The sequence below is a fragment of the Coptis chinensis genome, chromosome 4, assembly GCF_015680905.1.
Source record: "Coptis chinensis isolate HL-2020 chromosome 4, ASM1568090v1, whole genome shotgun sequence".
NCBI lineage: Eukaryota > Viridiplantae > Streptophyta > Magnoliopsida > Ranunculales > Ranunculaceae > Coptis > Coptis chinensis.
Genome location: NC_141459.1, coordinates 89,994,368 through 90,021,487, shown reverse-complemented (window position 1 = coordinate 90,021,487; position 27,120 = coordinate 89,994,368). Strand labels below are relative to the sequence as shown.

Here is a 27,120-nt window from a genome sequence, read left to right as displayed (position 1 = left end):
ATTGGACTTTAAGAGTTTTATTTGGTGGTTTTTCTTTTTTTTTTGAAAATTTTTTTTTGTGAAGAAACAATATAAATTAAAAATAAATAAATAAAATTTGTAAACCTATTAATCGGCGCTTTTTTTTATACCGATTTTCTGATTAATCGCAGATTAAGGAGAATAAATCGCCCGTTTTAGACCTCTTGTTTGTATCGGTCAATGGGGGCGCATAGGGCTTATAGCGCTTATGATGCGCTTAAGCTGCTACTGGATATTGGAATTTTGAGGCACATAAAAAAACGTCAAAATTAGCAAACTTGGGCAAGAAATTTCGGAAGAGTTATGGCGGAAGGAAGTTGGGGACCCGCCTTAATATGTAAACCATTTCTTCCACTCTCGTTCTTCCCTCCTCCTTCAATCCCCTTCTCTTCTTCTTCTTCTTCTTGTCTTTTAAGGTCTTTTATCACAATGTCTAGTCAGCATTCTTGTTCAAATGCCACCAAACAACCGCAACCGCCTTCGTTACTTGTCTTTTCAGGTAAAGATTATTCATTTCTTGTTTTTTGTCATATTGTTTGTTGGAATTTGATATTTTGTTTTGTTTGAGGTGGAACTGCATTTAATGGCGTTGTGGAAGAGCTGAAGAAATTGACGACTCGTGTTGCTCATGTTCTCCCTGTTTCTGATGATGGAGGAAGCACTGCTGAGATTGTTCGTGTACTCGGTATAATACTATATATATATATATATATATTCATTCATCATAATAATAATAATAATTGGATGCTATCATTATCTTATAGGCGGTCCAGCTGTTGGAGATATTAGATCTAGATGTTTGAGACTGTCAGATGAAAGTAGTTCTGAAGCTCTTGCCGTTCGTATATTGCTTGGCCACCGCTTACCCCGGGATGCTCTAGAAGCCAAATCAGAATGGTATGAGAGATTTTAATGATTTATTATTTGTACCCTCTAAACTTACATGTTTCTTCTATTTCTGTCATCTTTGATGTGCCTGATTAGTGAATGCAGCCCACTCCGTGACCCATTTCATTCATGATAACAAGGATCATAAACCAAACAAATCCATTGGATTAGTTTTGGTTTCAAGTTTACTTGCTATTATCATTTCTTCTCTTGTCCTTAGGTTCTATTTTGTTATCTCAATTACTTTATTTTTTAATTGCATGTGCATCATTCTTATGAAACCTTTTGAGGGATCACTAATATTTCTATGTTAACCAAGTTGTATACCTGATGTAGTATTTTGTGTTTTACCCAATTTTCCCCATGTTCATGTATTGCTGATATTTCATATGGGTATAGTTATTCATACTATCTTAGTGGGCTAGATTATAAGTTTTCACTAAGCTTAATCTAGTGAGAAATTTGTATGTGCTCTCCTTTCTCTTTCTATAGTATCTACTATCTACTGATTTTGTATGTCATTATTGTAATAAGTTTCATACTTTTATTGTTCTGATGCAGCGAAAAAGGTTTTTGAAATAAGAAAAAGAAAGATGCAGTATATATAAGTTCTTTCTAGATCTTTGTCAGCATTTCACCATGGAAATTCTGTCTGGAAATTATTGTTGTCCGCTTTACGCATGCTAGATTTGTGGCCTCTTACTTTGAAATTGTGTGTTGCTTTGCTAGGTATTATATGGTGTGAGGTGTTGAGTATTATACTGCTGAGTTGGGAATTTGACAGGTATAATATTGTAGAAGGAGAGCACTCTTTGTGGAAAGGTGTATCAAAACCGTATCGGGAAACAATACGAGCATTTCTGGCTTATTTCCAAAATCAGGTACACAATTGGAAAACACAACAGAAATTAGAAACATGGTCGCCCATAAAATAAAGGATTTAACATAAAGGATGGTGAGGGTATAAAATAAGATTATATGTGTCCGATGAAAGGAAATTTGTTAGTATGGATGAACCATAGCAGTCGTTAAACTAGCAAAATACTTCTCAGGAAAAGTGGTACAAAGTCTGATGAGGATGCCTTCTGTTAATAGTAGCATAACAAAAATTAGAAAGAACAGGTTAAATCTTGGGGAACAACCAACAACGAATCATTTGATACGTCCGATACATAGATGATATATTGTTGAATCCTGTAACAACTCCATAACCTATATATATTTGCTCAAAGACTATTTAGTGCATGTATGTATAATTTGGATTTCGATTACTCAAACCCTTTTTCACTGCAATGATTTGAATTGAAGGAGGCTATTTATTTTGTCATGTTGAACGATGTTCTCAGATAATTGAGAAAATCATTATATTTTCTTTTGTCATGCAGATCCTTCGAAGATCTAGTGAGTTGTTTTGCTTCAGCAATGGAAGGTACTTCTTACCCCCTCTCTTGAATTTTGGTGCATCTAACTCAAAAGCCAATTGGCTCCGAGTGGAGTGACCCCATGAACTTATATGCTTTTATGAAATGCTTTAAATGTTCCATGTGGGACTATACTAAACATTTCAACTCACCCGCTCACCTGTGGCTTCCCTAACACGTGGACTAACAATTATTGGGTGAGGTGGAATAAATGGACTTTTTGGGCCAAATACCGTATCTTGCACTGATACCATCTTAAACTTTGAAGCATCCAACCAAACCCAATTGGCAATGAGTGAAGCAGGCCCATGAATTTATATTTTAAAGAGCTAGCCTTTAACTCCCGATGTGGGACTAATCACTAGCACCCCCGGGTGTGGTGCATGATTTTAGCCTTAACACGTGAACTTTGATTATATATATATACACGAGCAGGCTTCGTTTACCATATTTTTTATATCATAGTTTATACCACACCCCCTTACAAGATGAGTTAAGTGCTAATAATTTATGGATATGATCTGCTAACCATTGATAACATCTCCACAAAAATTCGTCTCATTTAGAAATCTCTAATCTAGTTAAAAAGTGTGGTAAGCGGAACCCCGCTTCATATATATATATATATATATATATATATATATATATATATATATATATATATATGGACATACTATTCTAACATACTATCTTGACATACCCAATCCTACCGGATCAAACAAAATCTAATGGTCGGATCTATTTCTAGAAAACCAAGCAAATAATTAAAAATAACGGGCGAAAATAACATTTTGTTTTGCAAAAGGAAAACTTTTTCTTCTTCAAAAATCAGCTTTTAAGCTTTTACACCAAAAACCTACCAAAGAGAAGAACAAATCGCAAATCTCTTTTCCTATCTTAAATGAAATGCAATAATTTTCAACAAACACTCTAAATGACTAGGAGATGCTTCACCATACAAACCTGTGGGAATTGACATCAATAGGACCTGCATACATTGGCAGCCCCCCACCCAAAATCCTCATATATAGAAAACCTTGTCCGTTGAGTAATTGTCAATTTTCCAGCAAATTAAAGCCTCATGGGTCTATCTAAATGTAATCGATCATTGATCTTACATATTCCTCTCTGTTACATTCTGCGTGCCTCATGAACTAATTGTGAGCTGAGAATTGTTTACCACAGACATGCTGGATCATCTAACACACCACATTAATATCTCCACAAAAATCCCTCTTTCAAAGGTGGGTTCTAGCTTTTGGCAGCCCAAAAAATGTTAACCAAAGTTCATAGTTAAAATTGGTAGCAAGAAATAATTTATTCTTGGCTAATTCGGTCCCATCGTTTCCATTTTTAATCAAAATTGAACCCTCTTTTCCATCATCATGTAAAGATTTTATCACCAAATAACATTCTTGTCATCTCCTCCAAATCCCATCCTTCCATCGGAAATCCAATAGCTTGAGTTTCGGGGGAAAACACAATATCATAAAGAGAAAGCAACGAATATAATTTTTTTATTTTTGTGTTGAACTTGAAAGTCTGGCTAATCTTATAATATGGATTTGGTAAAAATTTGCCAAGGAAGGCTTGAGTTTAACACCTTCAATGAATATCTACCAAATGAAGAAGAAAGTTTTTCCTTTATATAAAACAAAATGTTATTTTTGCCCCTAATTTTTTTTAATTATTTGCTTGGTTTTCTAGAAATAGGAACTATTAGATTTTGTTTGCGAATCCGTTTTCAAATAAATGTTATGAATAGTATGTCTACACGCCCGATATATATATATATATATATATATATATATATATATATATATCAAACCGCTAAAACATAGGAATGACATATATCCTGTCTAAAAGATGATTTTATAGGGATCCACAAAAAATCAACTCCTTTGAACATGTCTAACCCTACCAAACTCGAAGTTAAAATTATAAATTTATCCGACGGTCCAGATTTTTAACACTCTTTTTGACAAGACTAGACAATCGATTACGATTTTTTGTGGAGAAAATAGGGAGATAATATCTACCAAAATCAGCCCCTAGAGAAACCAAACGGATTTTGCAGCGGATTGCGTAAATCCGCAGACTTTGAACGGACTCGAACTAAAAAAAAATCACACAAGTCAAACAGAGCCAAAAACCACACACAAAAACAATAAGAGTTTTGGTAACCAAAAATATAGGAAATAAATATCCTATATTTTCTCATCTCTTCGTGACCCCCTCTTTCTTCTCTCTATCTCTCCTGATTTAAGGAATTAAGGCATCAGCAGTAATGATTGATGAACAAAAAAAAAGAAAGAAAAAGCTGATGAACACTTATTATATACTGATTGTAATGATTGATGAAGGATGATGTTTAGGGAATTAAGACAAAGTGGTGTATCTTGTTGGCGGAAGCTTCAACAATGGATGAACATCAATAAGATTTAATAAATCAAACACCTAAAACTAGGGTTTATACCTTCAAACAAGAAGAACAATTCACAAAGAATTAATATTCAATAATAATCAACCTAACAATGAAGGCCTAGATGCCTTTATATAAGAAAATAACTACTAAACCTAATTGGAAACCAAATAGGAAACTATCCTAAATCCTATTTCTAATTGAATTAGGAAACCAAATAAAATATAAACTACTAATTAATTAATAATCCATGCTCATGCATCATACTCCCCCACTTGAAAGAAACTCGTCCTCGAGTTTGTTGTCTTGAAAATCTTCAAACCCTTAAAGTTCTTCATAATCAAAACGGCACCTTCCCTCGATTATTAAAATTCGCTTCTGAAATTTTGGCTTTGATTAACTACTAAGCTTTCAAACGAATGTAAAAGTACCACAATGCTATTATGGTGTACCCGGGAATAGTTGGAAAGCTTCCATTCATGATACAAGCACCAAAGGAACTTGTTAAATGAACCAAGAAATATTCTTTTCCCCGAACCGACACAAAAGGATCCACATATTGGTTGAAAGTAACTTCTAGAATTAGATCAAATAATTGGCGGGCTTGAGGCAAAAGTTCCTTGGTAGAATCAATGGTTCTTTCTCATCATCGATAGTAGTTTAGAAGTTGGAAATTTCACGAATCGCCATTTTCCGCTTTTTCTATGCACATATATGCACTATAAAGGCGGTATGACCCAAATCATCATTTAACTCGTCTTTTCACTAACAACAATGAGCAAGTTGTTCGAACCTCACCCAAGTCTTGATGCCCCCAACCGGTTGGTAGGAAAATAGGACCTTTGAAAACGCGTTTGAATTAACGCCCCCAATCGGGTCACGCAGATTGATGTTGCTTAATTTTGACAAAAGGTGTTTGTTTAACGGCTTGTCGCCATGGCCATGGGGATGTTGCAATTCGTTTCCATAAGAATGAAGCGGAAAGATTTGTTAAAACCGAGTTCCAAAGAGAAGGTTCATTGAAACAATGACCCAATTGGCAAAAAATGACGACGTCGTCTGTTTTATTTCTTGGATGTTGACTTAGTAGATTTATAACGACAATTTCTGCCGCCCGCTTGTCTTCTCTCAAATTTTGTGGCCTATTTCGCCTATCAGCTCCCATATTCACTTTCTAGTGCTAAAAGATCAATATTGAAATTTTGGGGTGGTGGGCTTTGAACATGGGGTGACGGGAAGTGATAACTTAGACCATGTTGTAGGCTTGGAGCAATTAGTGGGGTGGGCTTGTCATAGGGTTTGAGGAATAGGTTAGGAAAGTAGGATGATAGGTAGGCGTTTTTGAAACAAAAAACCGCGTTGCCGCTCACTTTCATAGGATTGAGGTGGGAGAATTTCCCGCGGGGTTCATCACAATGGCGAGGTTTTCTTACTTTAGATGACTTACTAAGTTGATCAAGAAGAGAAGGTGAGGGAGTTTGCTTGACCAACAAAGGTAAGTTTTTTTTGTGGTGGTGGTAGTGACAATTTTTAAGAGGGGAAACACCATCCCTCTTTGTGTGGTCGAAATCGGAATTATACATCGATTCGTGGGAGGAAACTAACAACCGGTGATGGAGGAAGGGAAGGAAGTTCATACCTTTTTGAAGGAGTAAAACTCTCGCGGCGGCTGCAATCCATATCGTAAGTTCTCCCATAATTGTGATCGACATAGTACTTCGACCCATGGAAACTTCGATGATCGGGTGGCGGCGTTGACTCTCTTCTACTTCTCGTACGATACTCCATGACAATTAACCAAGAAAATTGAAGATTTTTTTTTCTGTAGTAAACAGTAATCCGCAGTGAACAGTGTTTCAGTGAATAGTACTCGTGTACAGTGTTTCTTGGAAAAAAAAATTCCCAAAAATCGATTGGCTCTTGATACCAAATTTGATGTATACTAAAAGCGGAAGCAACTTCGAATCAATAACACCAATGAATAAAATTGATAAACACCCAAAAACTAGGGTTTCAAAGGGAAAACAAATTTCCTTTAATTTAATCTCTCAATTAAACAATCCCGGCAGCAGTGCGGTTTGACCTTGTCTCTTTTTGTGTATGTAGATGGTGTATGGTCGTTGAACAAAATAAAAACGTATCAAAACCTAATTATCCCTCAATAAGTAAAGGATGAGTAGGGTATCGTTCCACTTTTAAGTGTATGTTATGTGAAGGACAGGACTGGAAATGGGGTTTAAGGGATTAAAAACTATAATTGTAGAGATTTTAGATTCTAATGCTAAACTAAACTAAATTAACTAAACTATTGGGAATTTATAAGAGGGAATTCAAGATATTAGAATCCACCAATACTTTTAATCTATGACTTTTCGCCATCATTGTCTTACAAGTAAAGATTTACAATTAAATAATCGAAATGAAAGTGTCGATGCCCTCTTCGATCTAAAACATCGTTAACAATTAACTCTACTTAAGGTTGTTCCTATGTTTATGCTATTAATATCTTCTTTCTTTTTATGTAAGTTAGGCTTGACCATTCAATGTATTATCGAGAGCAACATCGCTAAATTTCCTAATAGGGTGGCCATTCAATGAATCACCACTTTAAGACAAACACAAAGAATATTTCCCCAAAGCTTTCCACTCCCCGAGCTACCTCTTCTAAGCAACAACACAAAAAATACTTCCCTAACTCTAAAAAGTTAACTATACTACTAGAAGAAAAGTAAAGAACACAAAGATGATATTAATATTGCAAAACATAAACCCTATTCTATACTTTCATCCCCCCAAAAGGGCAATGAAACTAATAACTAAAAACATAAAGAACTAACCCGACAAGAACACCATGACCATGAAGAATCATTAATCATTAAACCTTAAGATCGGCCATCTCCTCCCTGAAGGAGAAGATTAGTCTTCTATAAAGAAAGAAGAACAAGAAAAAAAGAGTCGAAGAACATAAGACTAGAAAGACTAATTACCTTTTAAACTAGTTAAAACCTAATCTTTTATTATTAATCTCTCTCTCAAGTTCTCGAGACAAGAGTATAAGTGAATCGCCAATTACAAGAGGCGTGTCCTCTATTTATAGGGGGTTACAATGAGTTCTAGAAGCATTCCAAACCGCCATTTGTTTCCTAATACAAATAGACTTCTTCAGAGTTCAACTCGCCTCCAAACCGGTAAAGGAATTGGCTCTAAATTGTCGATTCACGCGCCTCGACATTCGGAGATTCGATTATGAAGAACTTTTGCGGGTTTGAAGATTTTCAAGACAACAAACTCGAAGACGAGTTTCTTTCAAGCGGGGGAGTATGATGCATGAGCATGGATTATTAATTAATTAGTAGTTTATATTTTATTTGGTTTCCTAATTCAATTAGGAATAGGATTTAGGATAGCTTCCTATTTGGTTTCCAATTAGGTTTAGTAGTTGTTTTCTTATATAAAGGCATCTAGGCCTTCATTGTTAGGTTGATTATTATTGAATATTAATTCTTTGTGAATTGTTCTTCTTGTTTGAAGGTATAAACCCTAGTTTTAAGTGTTTGATTTATTAAATTTTATTGATGTTCATCCATTGTTGAAGCTTCCGCCAACAAGATACATCAATTTGGTATCAAGAGCCATCGATTTTTGGGAATTTTTTTTTCCAAGAAACACTGTTCACGAGTACTATTCACCAAAGCACTGTTCACTGTAGAAAAAAAAAATTTCAATTTTCTTGGTTAATTGTCATGGAGTATCGTAGGAGAAGTAGAAGAGAGTCAACGCCGCCTCCCGATCATCGAAGTTTCTATAGGTCGCAGTACTATGCCGATCACAATTATGGGAGAACTTACGATATGGATTGCAGCCGCCGCAAGAGTTTTACTCCTTCAAGAAGGTATGAACTTCCTTCCCCTCCTCCATCACGGTTGTTAGTTTGCATAATTTAAAATTCAAGTCGAGAGAAAGAGGAATTTTTTCCTCCCACTAATCGATGTATAATTCGATTTCGACCACAATAAAAGAGGGATGGTGTTTCCCCTTAAAAATTGTCACTACCACCACCACAAAAAAACTTACCTTTGTTGGTCAAGTTTAACTCCCTCACTTTCTCTTCTTGATCAACTTAGTAAGTCATCTAAAGTAAGAAAACCTAGCCATCATGGATGAACCCGTTTGGGAAATTCCTCCACCTCAATCCTATGAAAGTGAACGGCAACGCCAACACCTTTTGTTTCAAAAAACGCCTATCTATCATCCTATTCACAACCTATTCCTCAAACCCTTGCTCCAAGCCCACCCCACTAGTTGCTCCAAGCCTACAACATGGTCTAAGTTATCACCGCCCATCACCCCATGTTCAAAGCCCACCCCCCCTTCTCAATATTGATCTTTAGCACTAAAAGTGAATATGGGAGCTAATAGACGAAACAGCCATAAAATTTGAGAGAATACAAGCAGGCGGCAAATTGTCGGCCGAAAATCGCTAAGTCAACATCCAGCATGACTAAACAGATTGAAAGATCCGTTGTTTCCGCCTAATTGGTCATTGTTTCAATGAACCTTCTTTTGGAACTCGGTTTTAACAAATGGGTTTCCCTTCATTCTTATGGAAACGAACCTGCAAAGCATCCCATGGCCATGACGACAAGCCGTTACAACAAACACCTTTTTGTCAAAATTAGCAACATCAATGCTGGCAACCGACAGTGGGGGACGTTAATTCAATCGTTTCCAAAGGTCCTATTTTCCTACCAACTGACGATGGGCATCAAGACTTGGGTGAGGTTCAGAACAACTTGCTCATTGTTGTTAGTGAAAGAAAGACGAGCCGACGATGATGCTTGGGTAAAGAGCTTTATAGTGCATATATGTGCATAGAAAAAGCGGAAAATGGCAGTTACGTGAAATTTCCAGCACAGGAAACTACTATCGATGATGAGAAGAACCAGTCCACTACCAAGGAACTTTTGCCTCAAGCCCGCCAATTATTTGATCCAATTCTAGAAGTTACTTTCAACCAGTATGTGGATCCTTTTGTGTCGGTCCAGGAAAAGAATATTTCTTGGTTCACGAACAAGTTCCTTTGGTGCTTGTATCATGAATGGAAGCCTACCAACTATTCCCTTAATTACACCATAATAGCATTGTGGTACTTGATTCCGCTTGAAAGAAAATACAAAGCCAAAATTCGAGGATGAATTTTTCGCGAACCCGTGGAGGGTCGTCAGATTCGATTATGAAGAATTTTTGCAGGTTTGAAGATTTTCAAGACAACAAACTCGAGGACGAGTTTCTTTCAAGCGGGGGAGTAGGATGCATGAGCATGGATTATTAATTAATTAGTAGTTTATATTTTATTTGGTTTCCTAATTCAATTAGGAATAGGATTTATGATAGTTTCCTATTTGGTTTCCAATTAGGTTTAGTAGTTGTTTTCTTATATAAAGGCATCTAGGCCTTCATTGTTAGGTTGATTATTATTGAATATTAATTCTTTGTGAATTGTTCTTCTTGTTTGAAGGTATAAACCCTAGTTTTAGGTGTTTGATTTATTAAATCTTATTGATGTTCATCCATTGTTGAAGCTTCCGCCAACAAGATACATCAAATTTGGTATCAAGAGCCAATCGATTTTTGGGAATTTTTTTTTCCAAGAAACACTGTTCACGAGTACTATTCACCAGAGCACTGTTCACTGTAAAAAAAAAAAAATCTTCAATTTTCTTGGTTAATTGTCATGGAGTATCGTAGAAGTGAGTCAACGCCGCCGCCCGATCATCGAAGTTTCCATAGGTCGAAGTACTATGCCGATCACAATTATGGGAGAACTTACGATATGGATTGCAGCCGCCGCAAGAGTTTTACTCCTTCAAGAAGGTATGAACTTCCTTCCCCTCCTCCATCACCGGTTGTTAGTTTGCGACGAAAATTCAAGTCAGAGAAAGGATGCGAATTTTCCTCCCACGAATCGATGTATAATTCCGATTTCGACCACATAAAGAGGGATGGTGTTTCCCCTCTTAAAAATTGTCACTACCACCACCACAAAAAAAACTTACCTTTGTTGGTCAAGCGAACTCCCTCACTTTCTCTTCTTGATCAACTTAGTAAGTCATCTAAAGTAAGAAAACCTAGCCATTGTGATGAACCTGTTTGGGAAATTCCTCCACCTCAATCCTATGAAAGTGAACGGCAACGTCAACACCTTTTGTTTCAAAACGCCTATCTATCATCCTATTCACAACCTATTCCTCAAACCCTATGCTCCAAGCCCACCCCACTAGTTGCTCCAAGCCTACAACATGGTCTAAGTTATCACCGCCCATCACCCCATGTTCAAAGCCCACCACCCCAAAATTTCAATATTGATCTTTTAGCACTAGAAAGTGAATATGGGAGCCAAGAATAGACGAGAACGGGCCATAAAATTTGAGAGAAGACAAGGTAGGCAGGCAGAAATTGTTAGCGGAAATCTGCTAAGTCAACATCCAAAGCAGCCTAAACGATTGATGTCGCTTCATTTTCTTCGCTTAATTGGTCATTGTTTCAATGAACCTTCTCTTTGGAACTCTGGTTTTAACAACAGGTTTCCCTTCATTCTTATGGAAACAGAATTGCAACATCCCCATGGCCATGACGACAAGCCGTTACAACAAACACCTTTTTGTCAAAATTAGCAACATCAATGCCGGCAACCGACAGTTGGGGACGTTAATTCAAACGTTTCCAAAGGTCCTATTTTCCTACCAACTGACGATGGGCATCAAGACTTGGGTGAGGTTTAGAACAACTTACTCATTGTTGTTAGTGAAAGACGAGTTGACGATGATGCTTGGGTCATACTGCCTTATAGTGCATATATGTGCATAGAAAAAGCGGAAAATGGTAGTTACATGAAATTTCCAGCACAGGAAACTAGTATCGATGATGAGAAGAACCAGTCCACTACCAAGGAACTTTTGCCTCAAGCCCGCCAATTATTTGATCCAATTCTAGAAGTTACTTTCAACCAGTATGTGGATCCTTTTGTGTCGGTCCAGGAAAAGAATATTTCTTGGTTCACGAACAAGTTCCTTTGGTGCTTGTATCATGAATGGAAGCCTACCAACTATTCCCAGAATTACACCATAATAGCATTGTGGTACTTGATTCCGTTTGAAAGCCAATACAAAGCCAAAATTCGAGGATGAATTTTCTGCAACCCAGGGAGGGTGCCGTATTCGATTATGAAGAATTTTTGCGGGTTTGAAGATTTTCAAGACAACAAACTCGAGGACGAGTTTCTTTCAAGCGGGGGAGTAGGATGCATGAGCATGGATTATTAATTAATTAATAGTTTATATTTTATTTGGTTTCCTTAATTCAATTAGGAATAGGATTTATGGTAGTTTCCTATTTGGTTTCCAATTAGGTTTAGTAGTTGTTTTCTTATATAAAGGCATCTAGGCCTTCATTGTTAGGTTGATTATTATTGAATATTAATTCTTTGTGAATTGTTCTTCTTGTTTGAAGGTATAAACCCTAGTTTTAGGTGTTTGATTTATTAAATCTTATTGATGTTCATCCATTGTTGAAGCTTCCGCCAACAAGATACATCAAATTTGGTATCAAGAGCCAATCGATTTTTGGGAAATTTTTTTTTCCAAGAAACACTGTTCACGAGTACTATTCACCAGAGCACTGTTCACTGTAGAAAAAAAAAATCTTCAATTTTCTTGGTTAATTGTCATGGAGTATCGTAGAAGTGAGTCAACGCCGCCGCCCGATCATCGAAGTTTCCATAGGTCGAAGTACTATGCCGATCACAATTATGGGAGAACTTACGATATGGATTGCAGCCGCCGCAAGAGTTTTACTCCTTCAAGAAGGTATGAACTTCCTTCCCCTCCTCCATCACCGGTTGTTAGTTTGCTAATTTTAAAAATTCAAGTCGAGAAAGGATGCTAATTTTCCTCCCACTTAAATCGATGTATAATTCCGATTTCGACCACATAAAGAGGGATGGTGTTTCCCCTCTTAAAAATTGTCACTACCACCACCACAAAAAAAACTTACCTTTGTTGGTCAAGCGAACTCCCTCACTTTCTCTTCTTGATCAACTTAGTAAGTCATCTAAAGTAAGAAAACCTCGCCATTGTGATGAACCTACTTGGGAAATTCCTCCACTTCAATCCTATGAAAGTGAACGGCAACGTCAACACCTTTTGTTTCAAAACGCCTACCTATCATCCTACTCACAACCTATTCCTCAAACCCTATGCGACAAGCCCACCCCACTAGTTGCTCCAAGCCTACAACATGGTCTAAGTTATCACCGCCCATCACCCCATGTTCAAAGCCCACCACCCCAGCTCAATATTGATCTTTTAGCACTAGAAAGTGAATATGGGAGCGCAATAGACGAGAACAGGCCATAAAATTTGAGAGAAGACAAGCAGGGCAGGCAGAAATTGTTAGCGGGAAATTTGCTAAGTCAACATCCAGCAGCTAAACAGACTGATGTCGCTTCTGTTGCTTCGCCAATTGGTCATTGTTTCAATGAACCTTCTCTTTGGAACTCTGGTTTTAACAACAGGTTTCCCTTCATTCTTATGGAAACGAATCGCAAAGATCCCCATGGCCATGACGACAAGCCGTTACAACAAACACCTTTTTGTCAAAATTAGCAACATCAATGCCGGCAACCGACAGTGGGGGACGTTAATTCAAACGTTTCCAAAGGTCCTATTTTCCTACCAACTGACGATGGGCATCAAGACTTGGGTGAGGTTTAGAACAACTTACTCATTGTTGTTAGTGAAAGACGAGTTGACGATGATGCTTGGGTCATACTGCCTTATAGTGCATATATGTGCATAGAAAAAGCGGAAAATGGTAGTTACATGAAATTTCCAGCACAGGAAACTAGTATCGATGATGAGAAGAACCAGTCCACTACCAAGGAACTTTTGCCTCAAGCCCGCCAATTATTTGATCCAATTCTAGAAGTTACTTTCAACCAGTATGTGGATCCTTTTGTGTCGGTCCAGGAAAAGAATATTTCTTGGTTCACGAACAAGTTCCTTTGGTGCTTGTATCATGAATGGAAGCCTACCAACTATTCCCAGAATTACACCATAATAGCATTGTGGTACTTGATTCCGTTTGAAAGCCAATACAAAGCCAAAATTCGAGGATGAATTTTCTGCAACCCAGGGAGGGTGCCGTATTCGATTATGAAGAACTTTTGCGAGTTTGAAGATTTTCAAGACAACAAACTCGAGGACGAGTTTCTTTCAAGCGGGGGAGTATGATGCATGAGCATGAATTATTAATTAATTAGTAGTTTATATTTTATTTGGTTTCCTAATTCAATTAGGAATAAGATTTAGGATAGTTTCCTATTTGGTTTCCAATTAGGTTTAGTAGTTGTTTTCTTATATAAAGGCATCTAGGCCTTCATTGTTAGGTTGATTATTATTGAATATTAATTCTTTGTGAATTGTTCTTCTTGTTTGAAGGTATAAACCCTAGTTTTAGGTGTTCGATTTATTAAATCTTATTGATGTTCATCCATTGTTGAAGCTTCCGCCAACAAGATACATCACAAAGGCACACTTTTTGTTCCCATGCTTGCTTTGGTGGAGGGGAAATAACTTTCCTCTTAGAACAAATTAGTGTTTTTGAGTGTTGGGTTTTTGGTTCTGTTTGACTCGTGTGATTCCTTTTTTAGTTTGAGTCCGTTCAAGGTCCGTAGTTAGCAGTCCGCTTAAAAGCCATATATATATATATGATGGTTATATGAACTCCACTTAAAGTGACTCCAAAAAAACTCCACTACTTTGAATGAGCTGAATTTTTGTGAGCATGTTCTCCATGGTGGGGAGATAATATCTACAAAAATTCAGCCCTTAATTCAACTTTTAAGTCCATGATTTTGCTTGGATTCGTTTACAATGTGGCTAGAATGTGGCTCTATCCCTCCCCATATATATATGGAAGGCGATATATGTCCCATACTCCCATGTTGGACTAACTAAACATCTCAACACCCTATCAAACTCATTTTATAATATTTCTTATCATCTCCATTCGGGGCTCTTGGCTGTAAATGCAATGACGTATTCATTCTCTGTTTGTTTAGGCATATGCGTACTTGGGCATGTGTGCTTACGTAAATGCTTCATAATATAGTGTGTCATCTTGTTGTTTACCATTTTTTACTTGTGAAAAAAAAAATATTTGACATGTCCGTCACACCTCTTTTTATCTTGGATTTGCATATCAATACTTTCAGATAATAGCTATATAATATTACTCATTCTGTCCATTTCTATATCCAAATTGGTGATAGTTGTATTTGAACTGACTTAGATGATGCTTGCAGCATTGGCAATTTTTTCTTTGCAGGAGCACGAATATTCTTTCAGTCATTAGATGCTGCAATATTTTTATTTTCACGTGTTTCAGATATTCCCTCAGAAAGTCTTGTTCTCCCTGTTATTTCCACAAATGACAGACTTACATTGGGATGTGAATTATGGGTATGGGTCTTGGTTATTGTTTCTGTATTTAATTTATATCTCAGACTCTCAGTTAAATGCCTGGGACTTATATGAAAGTCAATTTTCTTGAAATGATTTTTTTGTTCCATCTTTTTTTATTATGTTATCCTTCGTGGATAGTATATAAATTTTGGACTAGAGAATCCTATATATTGATTTCATGTTTTACCAGTTTTGTTGAGATGTTTACTGCAATCCCACATGGCATGTTTAAAGCCTTGCAGTATAGTATAAATGTTCTGGGCCTGTCCACTCATCACCAATTAGTTTTGTGTTGGATGTTCATGAAGTTTAAGATGGATTATTTGTTTATCTTTGTCAATCAATCTGCATATCAAGTAGAAAATTTGTAATACTTTCAACCCTTAAGCAAGTTAAACTATCATTTATTCTGTTATGGTGTTACGGTTTGGCATGATGTGAAATGGTTAGAAATACCAAAATAGCTCTCAGAAATTTGATATATACCTTTTAGTCGTCTTCAACCTTTAACCATTTAGATTTGAGAACTAGACTTTTTTTTTCACTTTCTAGTTATTTAGTCAGTGGGTAAAAAGGAAAAGGGAAGAAGGAAGAGACCTAAATGTAAAATTTCTATGGATCTCAGGAATATTCCTTTTGATTATTTTGTTGCTAGATGGGACAGTTTATTGTGTTTAGAGATAATGTGGTTGATCTTTTGGAGGGATTTTGGCTGTTTATGTCATCTATTTGTAGGTCATTTCTACGTACTTTTTTATAATATGATATTTCACTTCATGTTATTAAAAAAGAAAAGAAAAAGATATGAAGAGACATAAACGTGTCAGCAGGGATAAAGAACAGCTGGGGTCCCATCACTATCTTAACTAAAGAGAAAAGACCATTACTGAGATGAAATTTTCTCCTTATGGTGTTCAGTTCTGTTCTGTCTATTTCTAGGGTGTCTGATGCTCAAATTAAAAATCTTGCAGTCTGCTGTTTTATGGTTAAATTTTCATGTCGGAGAAGAATTATAGGTATAGTGGTTCAGTGAAAGCTGTTGCTCATTTTAATGGAATACACTTGATGAGTGATGACCATCAGATATATTGCAAGCCATGCTATATGATTCAAGTGTCTGCCTATTAGTGAATTCACAAGAAACAAGATTGATAAATGAATGTTTAATACGAGTATGTTCCCAGTACATGTTTTCATTGCTTCAAAAGTTCAGTATATACTTTGTTTTGTTGCGTTATAGTTTTTCTTTAACTGTTGAATATGTTTAATTTTCTTAGGATGGAACTATTATACGTGGTCAGAATGAAATATCACATCCAACTATTGGAACCCTGCAGCCTATAAATAAGGTATTGCTCTTAAAGAAGATTTTTTATTGCTCTTTCTTTCAAGTTAAGTGAAGTTCTAGTTTGGCATTACATGGAACACAATATGGTAAACCCATGCTCCCTGAAGAAAGCAGATCTTATCTTTCAATTTAATGCTTGCAAATTCTTAAAAAAGTTTTGTCCCCTGTTTGAAAAAGGAAAACTTATTTGAATTAACAAAGTTCCATTTCATTACCTATTTTTTTCTTGTTAATTTTTTGGTTTTGAGGCGTCCAAAGTCCACACTTCACTTTGGGCATAGTGTCATACAAGGAAACACAAGCTTAAGTTCAGGAAAGAAGTAACAGCAAAAATGGAGCTAAAATTTTACTATTTCGACCGAGTCAAAATGGCATGGATAATCAGTTTGATCTGTATTAGTTAAGTTTTTTCTTCCTCTCAGTTCAAATTTCTGAATTACTGAATTATCTGTGGTTGTTGAAGTGACTGGGAGTCCTTCACCTGTAAGCCCTATACATAGTTTCTGTAATCTTCTTCATGAGTTCAACGAGAAATTGAATGAAATAAAAAGGCCCGTGTATTTTATTGACGTCAAAGTGCATCTCATCTGCTCACCGTGCGCTTTGTCACAATGTGAAAAATGAAACACTTTACATTCACATCTATTTTCCTGTGTAAGCCCTTGAAAGATTTATCATTTACTGCTTGTGGTCGTAGAATTCCTTGAAGTTCATGTTACTTCATTGACCTAGATATGTGTGAATGTGGATGGGTGTGGCTGGGTGAAATTTGGCGAGATCTCGTCGCCGGGCAGCTATTTAACTTCTTGGTTCATGATATTTCAATTTCCAACCAAAGCACATCCGGTCTGTGAATTTTAAACTTTGACCATATTGTTAAGTGGGCACGTCATTTGGTGTGATAAGTAATGGGCACCTTCTTTTATTGTTGGTGATTATACATTCAAGTTGTTCATGGGAAAATATAACTTTTCCAGTTTCCCGCATCACTTAAGAATCTTGTTATCTTTTCCCTTTTGTAACTATGCCCATCACATTGTGTTTGATCTGTTTGGAAATTCAGCAATTTACCTACTGGTAGGCTAATAAGTTCTGCTTAATTATTGGATTCTGATAAATAGGAATACTTTTCTGTTCCTACACTACCTTCAAGAATAAAGCGCGTGTTCTACATGTCAAGCGAGGGCAGAAACTTGTTGCATGAGGTGAATGCTTTGTCTTATTTATTTATTCATTTATTTGTTTGAGACAAGCAATTAGAGACCACTTCAAACTTCAAAGTACTTGTTATTTGTAAATTTTCATAGTACGAACTACGAAGTATGTGTTGAGATAAATACTCCTACAGTGGGAGTTAAAAGCCTAGCCAATTAGTATATAAGTTACTGGGGCCTCTCCAGTCACTGCCAATTGGTTTTGAGTTGGTTCCAACTTCTGGAAGTATCCAACTCATTTAGTGGAGCTTCCCAAAGATCTTGTACGTTATAAGTGGAGCATCCATCGCAAAACCTATTGAAACGAGTGGATCTTCCACAAGATCTTATACATTATGATGCTAGGCTTTAAGTGTCCAACGTGGAACTATATATCTCAGAAAGGCCCATTTCCGATATGTTCGGACTATCTGTTATACAAAAAAAAATTAATAATAAATGTGAATGTGAATATCTGTTATACAAAAAAAAATTAATAATAAATATGAATGTGAATAATCATTCTGCAATTTGGCATGTACAGTATAGACCTATAACAACCCCAATTAGGAAGAATTTTTATGAGTAGGCTCTGAAAAGGTTAATAACAATATGAAGGTGCAATTGTTGCAACACGTTGCACTTTTAGGACACTTGAGTTGATGACGAGCAGAACAATTGCATATACATTCAACCAACTAGGACATTCAGATATGGCTTTGCTAAGTATGAATGTGTAATTGAATAGACATATTCTAATGGAGACTTTATTACTGATTCTTACATTTGCTTCATATATCTGTCAGAACTACTGAAAATGGATGCCTGTAGTTTTGACAAAATTTTGCAAGAGACTAGTATTTCAGAAAATCGAGATATGTAATTTTCATAAAATCTGTGGAGTCCGTGTGTTGAACTTTCTGAAATTTTGGGTTTTCAGGGTACATATTTTTCCCTGAAACGGCATTTTGTACTATCATTTGCATCGGTTGATATCTCAATTACTTTGATTTGAATAGGTCTTTCCTACAGTTAATCCTAGTGTCTTGGAGCAGTTGAGTAACGTGGAATGTATTGTTTATGCCATGGGTTCTCTTTTCACTTCAATTTGTCCTTCACTGGTAAGAGAAACACATTCGTTGTAGTCAATAGATGTATACTGGCATGCTTACATGGACTAGTGATTTTCAACCTAAAAATTTGAAATTAGAAAGGTACAAGTTCACATGGAAATGTTCTATACTTATTTCTCATTTCATCGAAATGGTGTATTTTATGTACCAAACTCACTACGTCTATGCTGTTATATCTTCAGAATCTTTCCCACTTTATTCCTTAAATATCTCAAGACATTTGTTTTGGTTCCCTAGTTCTATAGTAACGTTACCAAAGTCACGTTACATATTACTTCCCCACGCTTTCTATAGTAACACGGAAAATAGCGCATCTTTTTGTATGTTACTGTTACACACGGAAGTCTTTTTAAGTAATGGTTTCAAATACTTGGACAGGAATGCATAATATTCAGGCATATTATTTTACACAAGTTCTCCAGTTAGGTATTAGACTATTAGTACACTATTTTCCAAATTGTTTCATGTGAACTTGTTTAAGAGAAAATTCATGGAACTCATATTATGTAGTTGGATTGTATGCAAATATTTTATGGTTGTGATTCTTAATTGGCTGTTGCAAATATTGTAGGTATTACGTGGAATTGGAGAGATCATTTCCTCGAGCTCCTGTCCCAAGGTATACCCGAATCAATTTAGTCTCTCTCGCTGGGTCTAGTATATTGGACTAAACGCTTCTTCATTCCTCGGTGTAGAAGTTCGCTGATGACCTATGCTATGTTTCTTTTGCTTTGTACTGACATCTGTTGATTTAGGGGCTTATGTAAATTAGAATACACAAAACTTGGATCTATTCTGATAGTTAATGTTTACATGACAAGTGTTACCAGCGTTTAAGAAGGTTTTAGTCTCATGAATATTAGTTTGTTCATCATGCGTGTGTGGATATTCTTCTTTCCCAATGTAGGTACTTCTGTTGAATGGTTCACATGACAGAGAAACAAGCGGCTTGTCTGCTTCTGGCTTTGTGACTGCCATTACAGATGCTCTAAATCGGACTTATGGAGATAGTCATAATTGTCTTGAGAATCTTGTAAGTGATACTTTGATTACTTATTCATTATCTTCTTGGTTACCTAGAAGTGATAGCAATATGTTCATAGGACTGTTGTTCCCATGTATCTTTTCTTTTCTTTTCTTTTATTTTCTTTTGGATTAGCTTGGCATGAAGTAAATAACTGAATTCATCTCAGAAAAAGGCCATCCTACAGTTGATAGTGCACTTTTGAGAAAAAAGATTCACTGCAACAAACATAAAGCCTTGTCTATCCTGAATCCTGAATCCTGAATGCATTTTTTTAGTTTATATTTATTGACTTTCAAAAAACTATTTTTTGTTTTTTGAAGAGGGTCTAAAAACTATTTTTGAGATGAATCTTTTAGGCTTATGTATTCCTCATACGATTTGGCCAGCGAAAATGCTTCCTCTCTTTAGCTTTTAAAAGTACTTTGTCTAATGAAGAAAATCCGTATGTGATTGGTCAATTCAATCTATTAATTTGAGTTTAGTGAAATACTTGTAACCTGAATGGAATGACTTTTGCTTCCTTCTTTATATTGCCCAAATTCCCTGAAGACAATCAAGGAAGTCTTATATCATGTGTAGGTGGGGTGACATAATCATGTTACAGATTCTTTTGATCCGTAGGAGATACTTTGATCTAGACTTGGTTCTGTGCTAAGTACTAGATGTATGGTAACTCTAGTTGTTGTAGAAAATATTTTTTGCCTATCAGAAAAAGTAAAAAACACCCTGAAGGCAATTCAACTCTGTTAACTATGGTAACGGAATCCATGCAATGCCTAGTACAGGTAGACAACATGATAAAAATTACATGCAGCTGGCCTCTCCTCAACATAACATAATAATAGACCCACTCCAGAACACACCCCAGCCATCTACTACACCCACTACATCCTGATGGCACCCAAACTTAATAAATAAATAATTCAACAGTTTTGATTATGATAAATATAATTTTTTATTCAATTTCTTAAACTATGGAGCATCCAACTCAAAACCAATTGGTAATGAGTGGAGAGGTCCCAAGAACTATAAACTATTTCGCAAGGCTTTAGAGGTCCCATGTGGAACTATACTAAACATTTCAACATGCTCGTCACATGTGGCGTAAGTTGAGCCTAACACGTGGACTAACATACTTTGGACCAGATACAATTGCCTGCTTTGATGCCATCGTAAACTACGGAGCATCTATCTCAAAACCACTTGGCACTCAGTGGAGCAGCCCCAGGAAATATATATTAGTATGTAAGGTTCTAAGTGTCCCATGTGTGACCATACTAAATATCTTAACCATTTTGAATGGTTCTCAAAATCTTTTACTTTTCAGTATTGCAAATGTACTTTTTAATTGTTCTTCACCACCAGCATTTCCATGTAGTAAGCTTCAACCTTTCTTTGCAGCCGAACCAGTATGTCAATGCCTTAGTGGTGCCCAGGGATGGTCAAATTCCAGTAGATATTGAAGGTTTAGCTTCCCAAAGAATCATTCGTGTGGTATTTACTCCGACCAGCTGTTAAACAAGTTTTTGTTTCTAAGTATATACATCAGTTGTCTTTCATAGAGGAATGTGGTCAATCTAATGCTCCATCTAGAGATAACACTATGGATTACGATGTTTTAGGTCCCTGGAAAATAAAGTATAGTCGCCCGCTCAATGGTTTTAAGCTTACATAGATTATAGGCTTTGAATGAAAATAAACAGTTTACAAAAATCTCGAAATTGGGTTTTTATGTTGCTGCAGTTATGTGGGCAGACTTTGGTTTCCATGTGTTCCACAAATCTGTTTTTATGTTACCTGGAGATCCTCTTACGTGAAAAGCTGTGTCAATGTGGAAACACAGTTCATCCCAAATAAAGACAGGACACGAAAATCCACTTCCTAAAATTTTGAATGGAAAGACAGCCTATTTGAGTATGTACTTCATTTTCTGTATCAATTATTGCAATGGCATCAGAACAGCAAAATCCCAAAGAATTGTTAGTTCTTGAAGGTCAACTGCTTTTTTTGTCTAGTACCTTCTCAAACTGAATACCTTGGTCATACTTCAGTCGTCAGCACATATTACCATTTTTTCTTATGAGGTACACATCATAATGGTATTGAAGTCACTGTGTGGATAAAAGGAGAGAGATATTTGCTTTTGACCTCGTGCTCTAAGGGGTTTTCTGTCAAAAAGCTTCTATTTTATAACAAGTAGCTGCACCAGTTAGGCTGTTGAAAAAGAGCCGCGACATAGTTTGCTTTTAAATATGGTAAATAGTTCTTTTATTATGTGCTTGCAAAACTGACATTCTGGTCTTATCACATTTTCGCAGGTCACGGTTGATTCTCTACATGATTCCAAAGTGGGAATTGTTTTCAATCCCAAGTCCTTGATACAAACTCTTGCTGATTTGATAGCTGAATACATGAGCAAGCATGTTGCGGGTGGTTGATTGTTTCTCATGATTTTCAGGGGGCAATTACCGACGTATCTAGTTATCTGACCACTCCGATTCTTCCTTCTGTTTGGATCACTTTTCTTAAGGCAAGTACCGATTCTTCCTTCTGTTTGGATCACTTTTCTTAAGGCAAGTCCTAGTTATCAATTTTTAGATAGCAATTTGAAACCTTGTTCCTTCTTATTATACTATTGGGTATCATGCTGTTAGTCAGTTGCATTAGAAATCAGTGTTCATAATCTATAGTTCTTACACAAATGGCAGGCATCACCAATTTAACCTTGTTATGGCGACCCTTGATCTCGGTATGAATTGATTATATGGGAATATGGGATACATATATGATTACATGCAAAAGTAAATGTTGGCAGTTTGCAAAGCAACGTGGATTCCTTCAACTATTATGTTGTGCAAAGTTTCAGTAAAGCTGCTGTACGCCTGGACGATACACCTGACTTCTGAAATTCCTCTGCTCCACAAAAGCAGTATTGTACATGAGATGTCTCTCCATTCATGCGATTTATCTTTTATCCCCCCTTCTTTAGTGTGCCATTCTTATGCTGTTTTTATCTGTGTAAGTTCTGCACTTCTACTGTTCGTGGAGCAGCATTATTTCACTGACCCTTTAACATAAGTTATAATGGTAGTTTTGTGCATTAAAAGTGTTTTAGAAGCTTTCCATTTTCTAATACCAGTTGTATGTGTTTGGCTGTTTTGAATGGTTAACCTCTTAAGAACCTAGTGTTCCAGGAAACTAATTGTTATATATGCAAGAAGCGCTCTTTCTAAACCTAAGGATTTTTGTTATCTTGTCTAGAAATTATTTACGTTTACAATATTTTCAATGTTTGATTGTAATTCTTCTATACATATATTCGAGGAAAATGCTTTTTCACACGTTTTATGTCAATTGATAGTGCTCAAACAATTGAGGAAAGGATGAAGAGTTAATAAAACGAGCTATTGGCCTTGAATCCTTGATGACATAATTATTAATTATTGTTGATGGAAAGAACTTTACATCCTTTTTCTTGACATATACAGGTTTTCTCTTGAACGGGCATGTCGTGGGTACTTTATATAGTGTCTTGAACAGTCTTTTAATTTATGCTTATTAACTTGTTTAACGAAAGTCAATATATAAGTTTTGCAAGACACAATATAAACTGCTCAAGACACTATATAATATGTCCTTTTAAGAGAAAACCTGTTGACATATATTGAATGTCATATCAGATGTGGTTCACAGCTTCATGATAAACCCGAGAAAGACTTATTGAGCTTCGCTTTCTTGACAGTTAAGAAAACGTTGATACGAGTCTATGTTTTTTCGCTTGAAGAAGACGTGTGTGGTTGAGTATATATGCTCACAAGGGAAACAATTTGTGGAAGTTGACTAGGCATATATTCATAGGCATTGATGATATTTCACAATTCATAAAGTATTGTACACATTCTTTTTGGTGATATATATAAAGTAGAGATTTGTACACTTGCATTACGTGGTTGTCGCACATAATGAATCACATAATTATTTATGCATCCAGCCGGACTCAAAGGTACATAATTATGCACCCAGGCCGGACTCAAAGATAATACCAGTTGATGGCAGCCAACTGTTTCCTGAAATCAAACTGCCAACAGTAAATTCACTGGCTTCTGCTGGGGTCATTGAAGGATGATTACCAGACCACTTGACCCGACCCGAAGTTGAGGCTCCAGGACCCGAATTCATGTACTCCCCATAATATATTGTAGACATTCCATTCCATGGGAACCAACCAGCAGGGTTGATACCATCTAGAAAAGACTGCATATATACTGTTCTGGAATACTTTTTCCATGGTCTACCTAAATATGTATTTCCTCCCGTACCTGCAATCCTGCATTTGTGGATAGAAATGCCGGTATTCTGATTTGGATCAGTTCTGCCTTGTGCTGTGATGAAAACTTTCCCATCAGACCCTCTTGATCTAGGGAGAATATTGCAGCTTTGGAAAACTACAGCTGAGTTTCCAAAGATGAAATCAACAGTTCCATAGATATCAGTCTCTCTGTAAAATTGTCGATTCGAGAGGGTGTACAAAGTGTCTTGGTAACCAATAATGGAACATCGATAAAACACAGATTTATCTGCAGTGACTACAAGAGCGACTGCTTGACCCTTAGATGGACCGGCAGTATTGACAAAGGATATGTCTCGAGCAATAAAGCCATCACCGCCAGCACCTAAGTAGAACATATACACAATAAGCTAGTTAATAATGTGGAAAATTAATACTAAACCAAAACAATATTGTAAAAACAAATACAGTAAACATGTATATTTGATCATATAGAAGAGCGTCCGGTTTTAACAACCCGCTTTTCTCCTTTATGATATGGTACTTTATCTAACTTGTGAGTTCAATCCACTGTCCTCTTTTGGTGTTTATTAGTTATAAGCCCATTCATATCATGTCATGTGGGATGGGCAACAAAAATGCTGCTCATCCCTTAGTCAGCTGACACAAAAAAAAAATATAGTAGTTCTAGTATTTGAGAATCTTTATATTGTAATATGTGTTTATATTATAGTATAGGTATCAAGCTTTCTCTTAAACGAACATGTTCGTCGAAAACTTATATAGTATCTTCATAAGCTTACACAGTGTCGTCTCAAAACCTTTTAGTTTACAGTCTTATTAATTTTTTTAACGAATGACACTGTATAAGCTAATGATCAAATACACTATATAAGTTTCCGACGGACGGCCGTTTAAAAGAAAGTTTGGTGTAGGTATTGGGCAAACAACATCTCCTTTTGAGCTCCGAGCATGCCATTGCAGAAGAGATTGAAAAGAAAAAAAATTACAAATAAAAATAAAAATAAAAGAATTATTGCGTATTATACAAGCATGTGTTTGTATGAACTGTAGGACCTTATGTAAGAAAGTCAAACGTTAGATGATATGGTTCGGTGTTGATGTTACCTATAGAGGGGATGCCTATAATGAAACGTTCACATATACTATATGTTTATTTTTTTTGGTAATTAAAGATATATTTATGTACGGATGTACATTCATACCTTTAACTTTAACTTATTCAATGGTTATTTTAAACAGATGTCACTGACATGGATGTGTGGTTTGTTTAAAAAATACCATTGAATAAATTAAGACCAGCTAATTCGATGTCTTAGATAGATTCTTTCATTGATAAGATAGGATTAGCTAGTCTTCAGAAAATTAACTTGTCACATAAAATTATGTGATGTCAATAAAGAATAGCCTAAAGTTATATCACCATGAAATTTGCTTCAGAGTTTTCAGTAGCTAGATAAAGTTTTATGTACTTGTTCCTTACCAAAAGATGCAGATCGGCGGGTAGTGGAACCACCACCAGCACTTTTAGAACCTGTAATAATTGTTATGCCCTTTCCATCTCCAACCAACATTACGTTACTCTGCTTGGCAGAAACCATAATATTGTTTTCATTATAAGTCCCAGCAGTTACGTGAATTACTGTTCTGCCACCGCCCCCTACCAAAGAAGCAAATGCAAGTGCTTCACTAATGGTCCTATGTGTACCTGTTCCATCCATAGCAACTACAGCATTGACCTCAATGTCCTTAATAGAAGATTCTAGAAGCTTTCGTTCTCCGGTTGATACCCAAGTCGGAAAATCATCCGACAGTAGTCTCCGGCCTGCAGTACTGACTTTCAACGTCTTCGCTGAAACTATTGATTTGTGTATGACTAGTGAGTTACTAACATGTTGAATATTGCTTTGTAAAGTAGCGTGAATAAGTTCTTTTTCTTTAAAAAACTTGTGAGTTTGAAGACCATCTAAACATGTAGTTTGATGGGTGATCGCAGTGCTTAGCCATGTTTGGGTATCATCTGGACTTGGGGTTGTTGTTTTACTATCTAGGATGCTATTAAGTTGGTCTATACTATGATCGAGTAATTCAACACAATCATCCAATGCAGTGAAGGAGTTGGGATTTTCTCTTTGATTCATAAGGCTAACGTTTTGAGCTAAAGACTTGGCCAAAGTGGCTCTGTCTATAACAGACTTTATTGAGAGGTTGAGAACATCGTCTAAGGTGATTGGAGTACTACTAGCATCCTTGGCAGAAAGAATCTGGGATTCACAAGCCTTTGGGTAAAGGGTGTCTTTGCAAGGAAATGGTGCAGTAGTAGTAGCAGTAGCTTTAGAAACAGTGGATATGTGCACAGAGGATTTTGGATGAACTGTTGAGACTGAAATTGTAACAATTAAAACAATCAGGAGGGACATTAAAGATCCCAACAGGATAAACTTCTTTCTTTGGCCATTATGCTTATTGCCTAGCATCTCATACATGTTCATGCAGAGAAATGTAAGAACTGAAGAGAGAAAATAAGTAGTACGATTGTATTCGAGACCGGACTTTGTGTGGTGTGTACAATTAAACAGAACTTAAGAATGTTTATATAAGCATGAAAGATTTTGTTCCTACGTCAACTTTCTTAATCATAATGAAATTGATTGATAGGTAAATATAATTAGCCATCTAGATGATCGTTATCGAGATTCACATTATACACAAGTTTCTACGACTATCTAACAATTTACACAATTGAGGAGGATAAGAATGGGAAGATTTACTTAAGATTCTAATACAGCCATACAGGTTGCTATGTAATTTTCCGTAACTGGGTCGATTTGGTTG

At 36.2% G+C, this 27,120-nt stretch overlaps 2 protein-coding genes across 4 annotated transcripts; one reads left to right on the top strand and one right to left on the bottom strand.

The window, feature by feature from the left end:
* The first annotated feature begins 203 nt into the window (after positions 1 to 203).
* MEE18 (maternal effect embryo arrest 18) lies at positions 204 to 23,082 on the top strand. 3 transcript variants are annotated; one of them, XM_086558047.1, is made up of 14 exons: positions 204 to 520; positions 590 to 706; positions 786 to 918; positions 1,694 to 1,790; positions 2,295 to 2,338; positions 15,116 to 15,272; positions 16,553 to 16,624; positions 17,745 to 17,828; positions 18,836 to 18,937; positions 19,521 to 19,568; positions 19,857 to 19,982; positions 21,378 to 21,470; positions 22,295 to 22,506; positions 22,685 to 23,082. In XM_086558047.1, the coding sequence occupies exons 1-13, from the start codon at positions 325 to 327 to the stop codon at positions 22,412 to 22,414; spliced, it is 1,389 nt and encodes a 462-aa protein (XP_086414173.1). In that variant the 5' UTR covers positions 204 to 324; the 3' UTR covers positions 22,415 to 22,506; positions 22,685 to 23,082. The 3 variants fall into 3 exon arrangements, with proteins under 3 accessions (XP_086414173.1, XP_086414174.1, XP_086414172.1); XM_086558046.1 differs by lacking the exon at positions 21,378 to 21,470 and having other exon boundaries at positions 217 to 520; XM_086558048.1 differs by lacking the exons at positions 21,378 to 21,470; positions 22,295 to 22,506; positions 22,685 to 23,082 and adding an exon at positions 21,123 to 21,225 and having other exon boundaries at positions 215 to 520.
* Positions 23,083 to 23,802: 720 nt separating this feature from the next.
* On the bottom strand, positions 23,803 to 26,866 carry LOC147505546 (putative pectinesterase/pectinesterase inhibitor 35). Its single transcript, XM_086558045.1, has 2 exons — positions 25,769 to 26,866; positions 23,803 to 24,649 (listed from the first exon to the last, which is right to left on the bottom strand). The coding sequence occupies exons 1-2, from the start codon at positions 26,775 to 26,777 to the stop codon at positions 23,988 to 23,990; spliced, it is 1,671 nt and encodes a 556-aa protein (XP_086414171.1). The 5' UTR covers positions 26,778 to 26,866; the 3' UTR covers positions 23,803 to 23,987.
* Between the last annotated feature and the right edge of the window lie 254 nt (positions 26,867 to 27,120).

Coding starts and splice junctions, on each gene's coding strand:
- MEE18 (XM_086558047.1), top strand. CDS start 325: ATGGCGGAAGGAAGTTGGGGACCCGCCTTAATATGTAAACCATTTCTT. Junction 17,829..18,835: donor GCAGAAACTTGTTGCATGAG/GTGAATGCTTTG, acceptor TGATTTGAATAG/GTCTTTCCTACAGTTAATCC. Junction 19,983..21,377: donor ATAATTGTCTTGAGAATCTT/GTAAGTGATACT, acceptor CTTTCTTTGCAG/CCGAACCAGTATGTCAATGC.
- LOC147505546 (XM_086558045.1), bottom strand. CDS start 26,777: ATGAACATGTATGAGATGCTAGGCAATAAGCATAATGGCCAAAGAAAG. Junction 24,650..25,768: donor CCGCCGATCTGCATCTTTTG/GTAAGGAACAAG, acceptor TGTTCTACTTAG/GTGCTGGCGGTGATGGCTTT.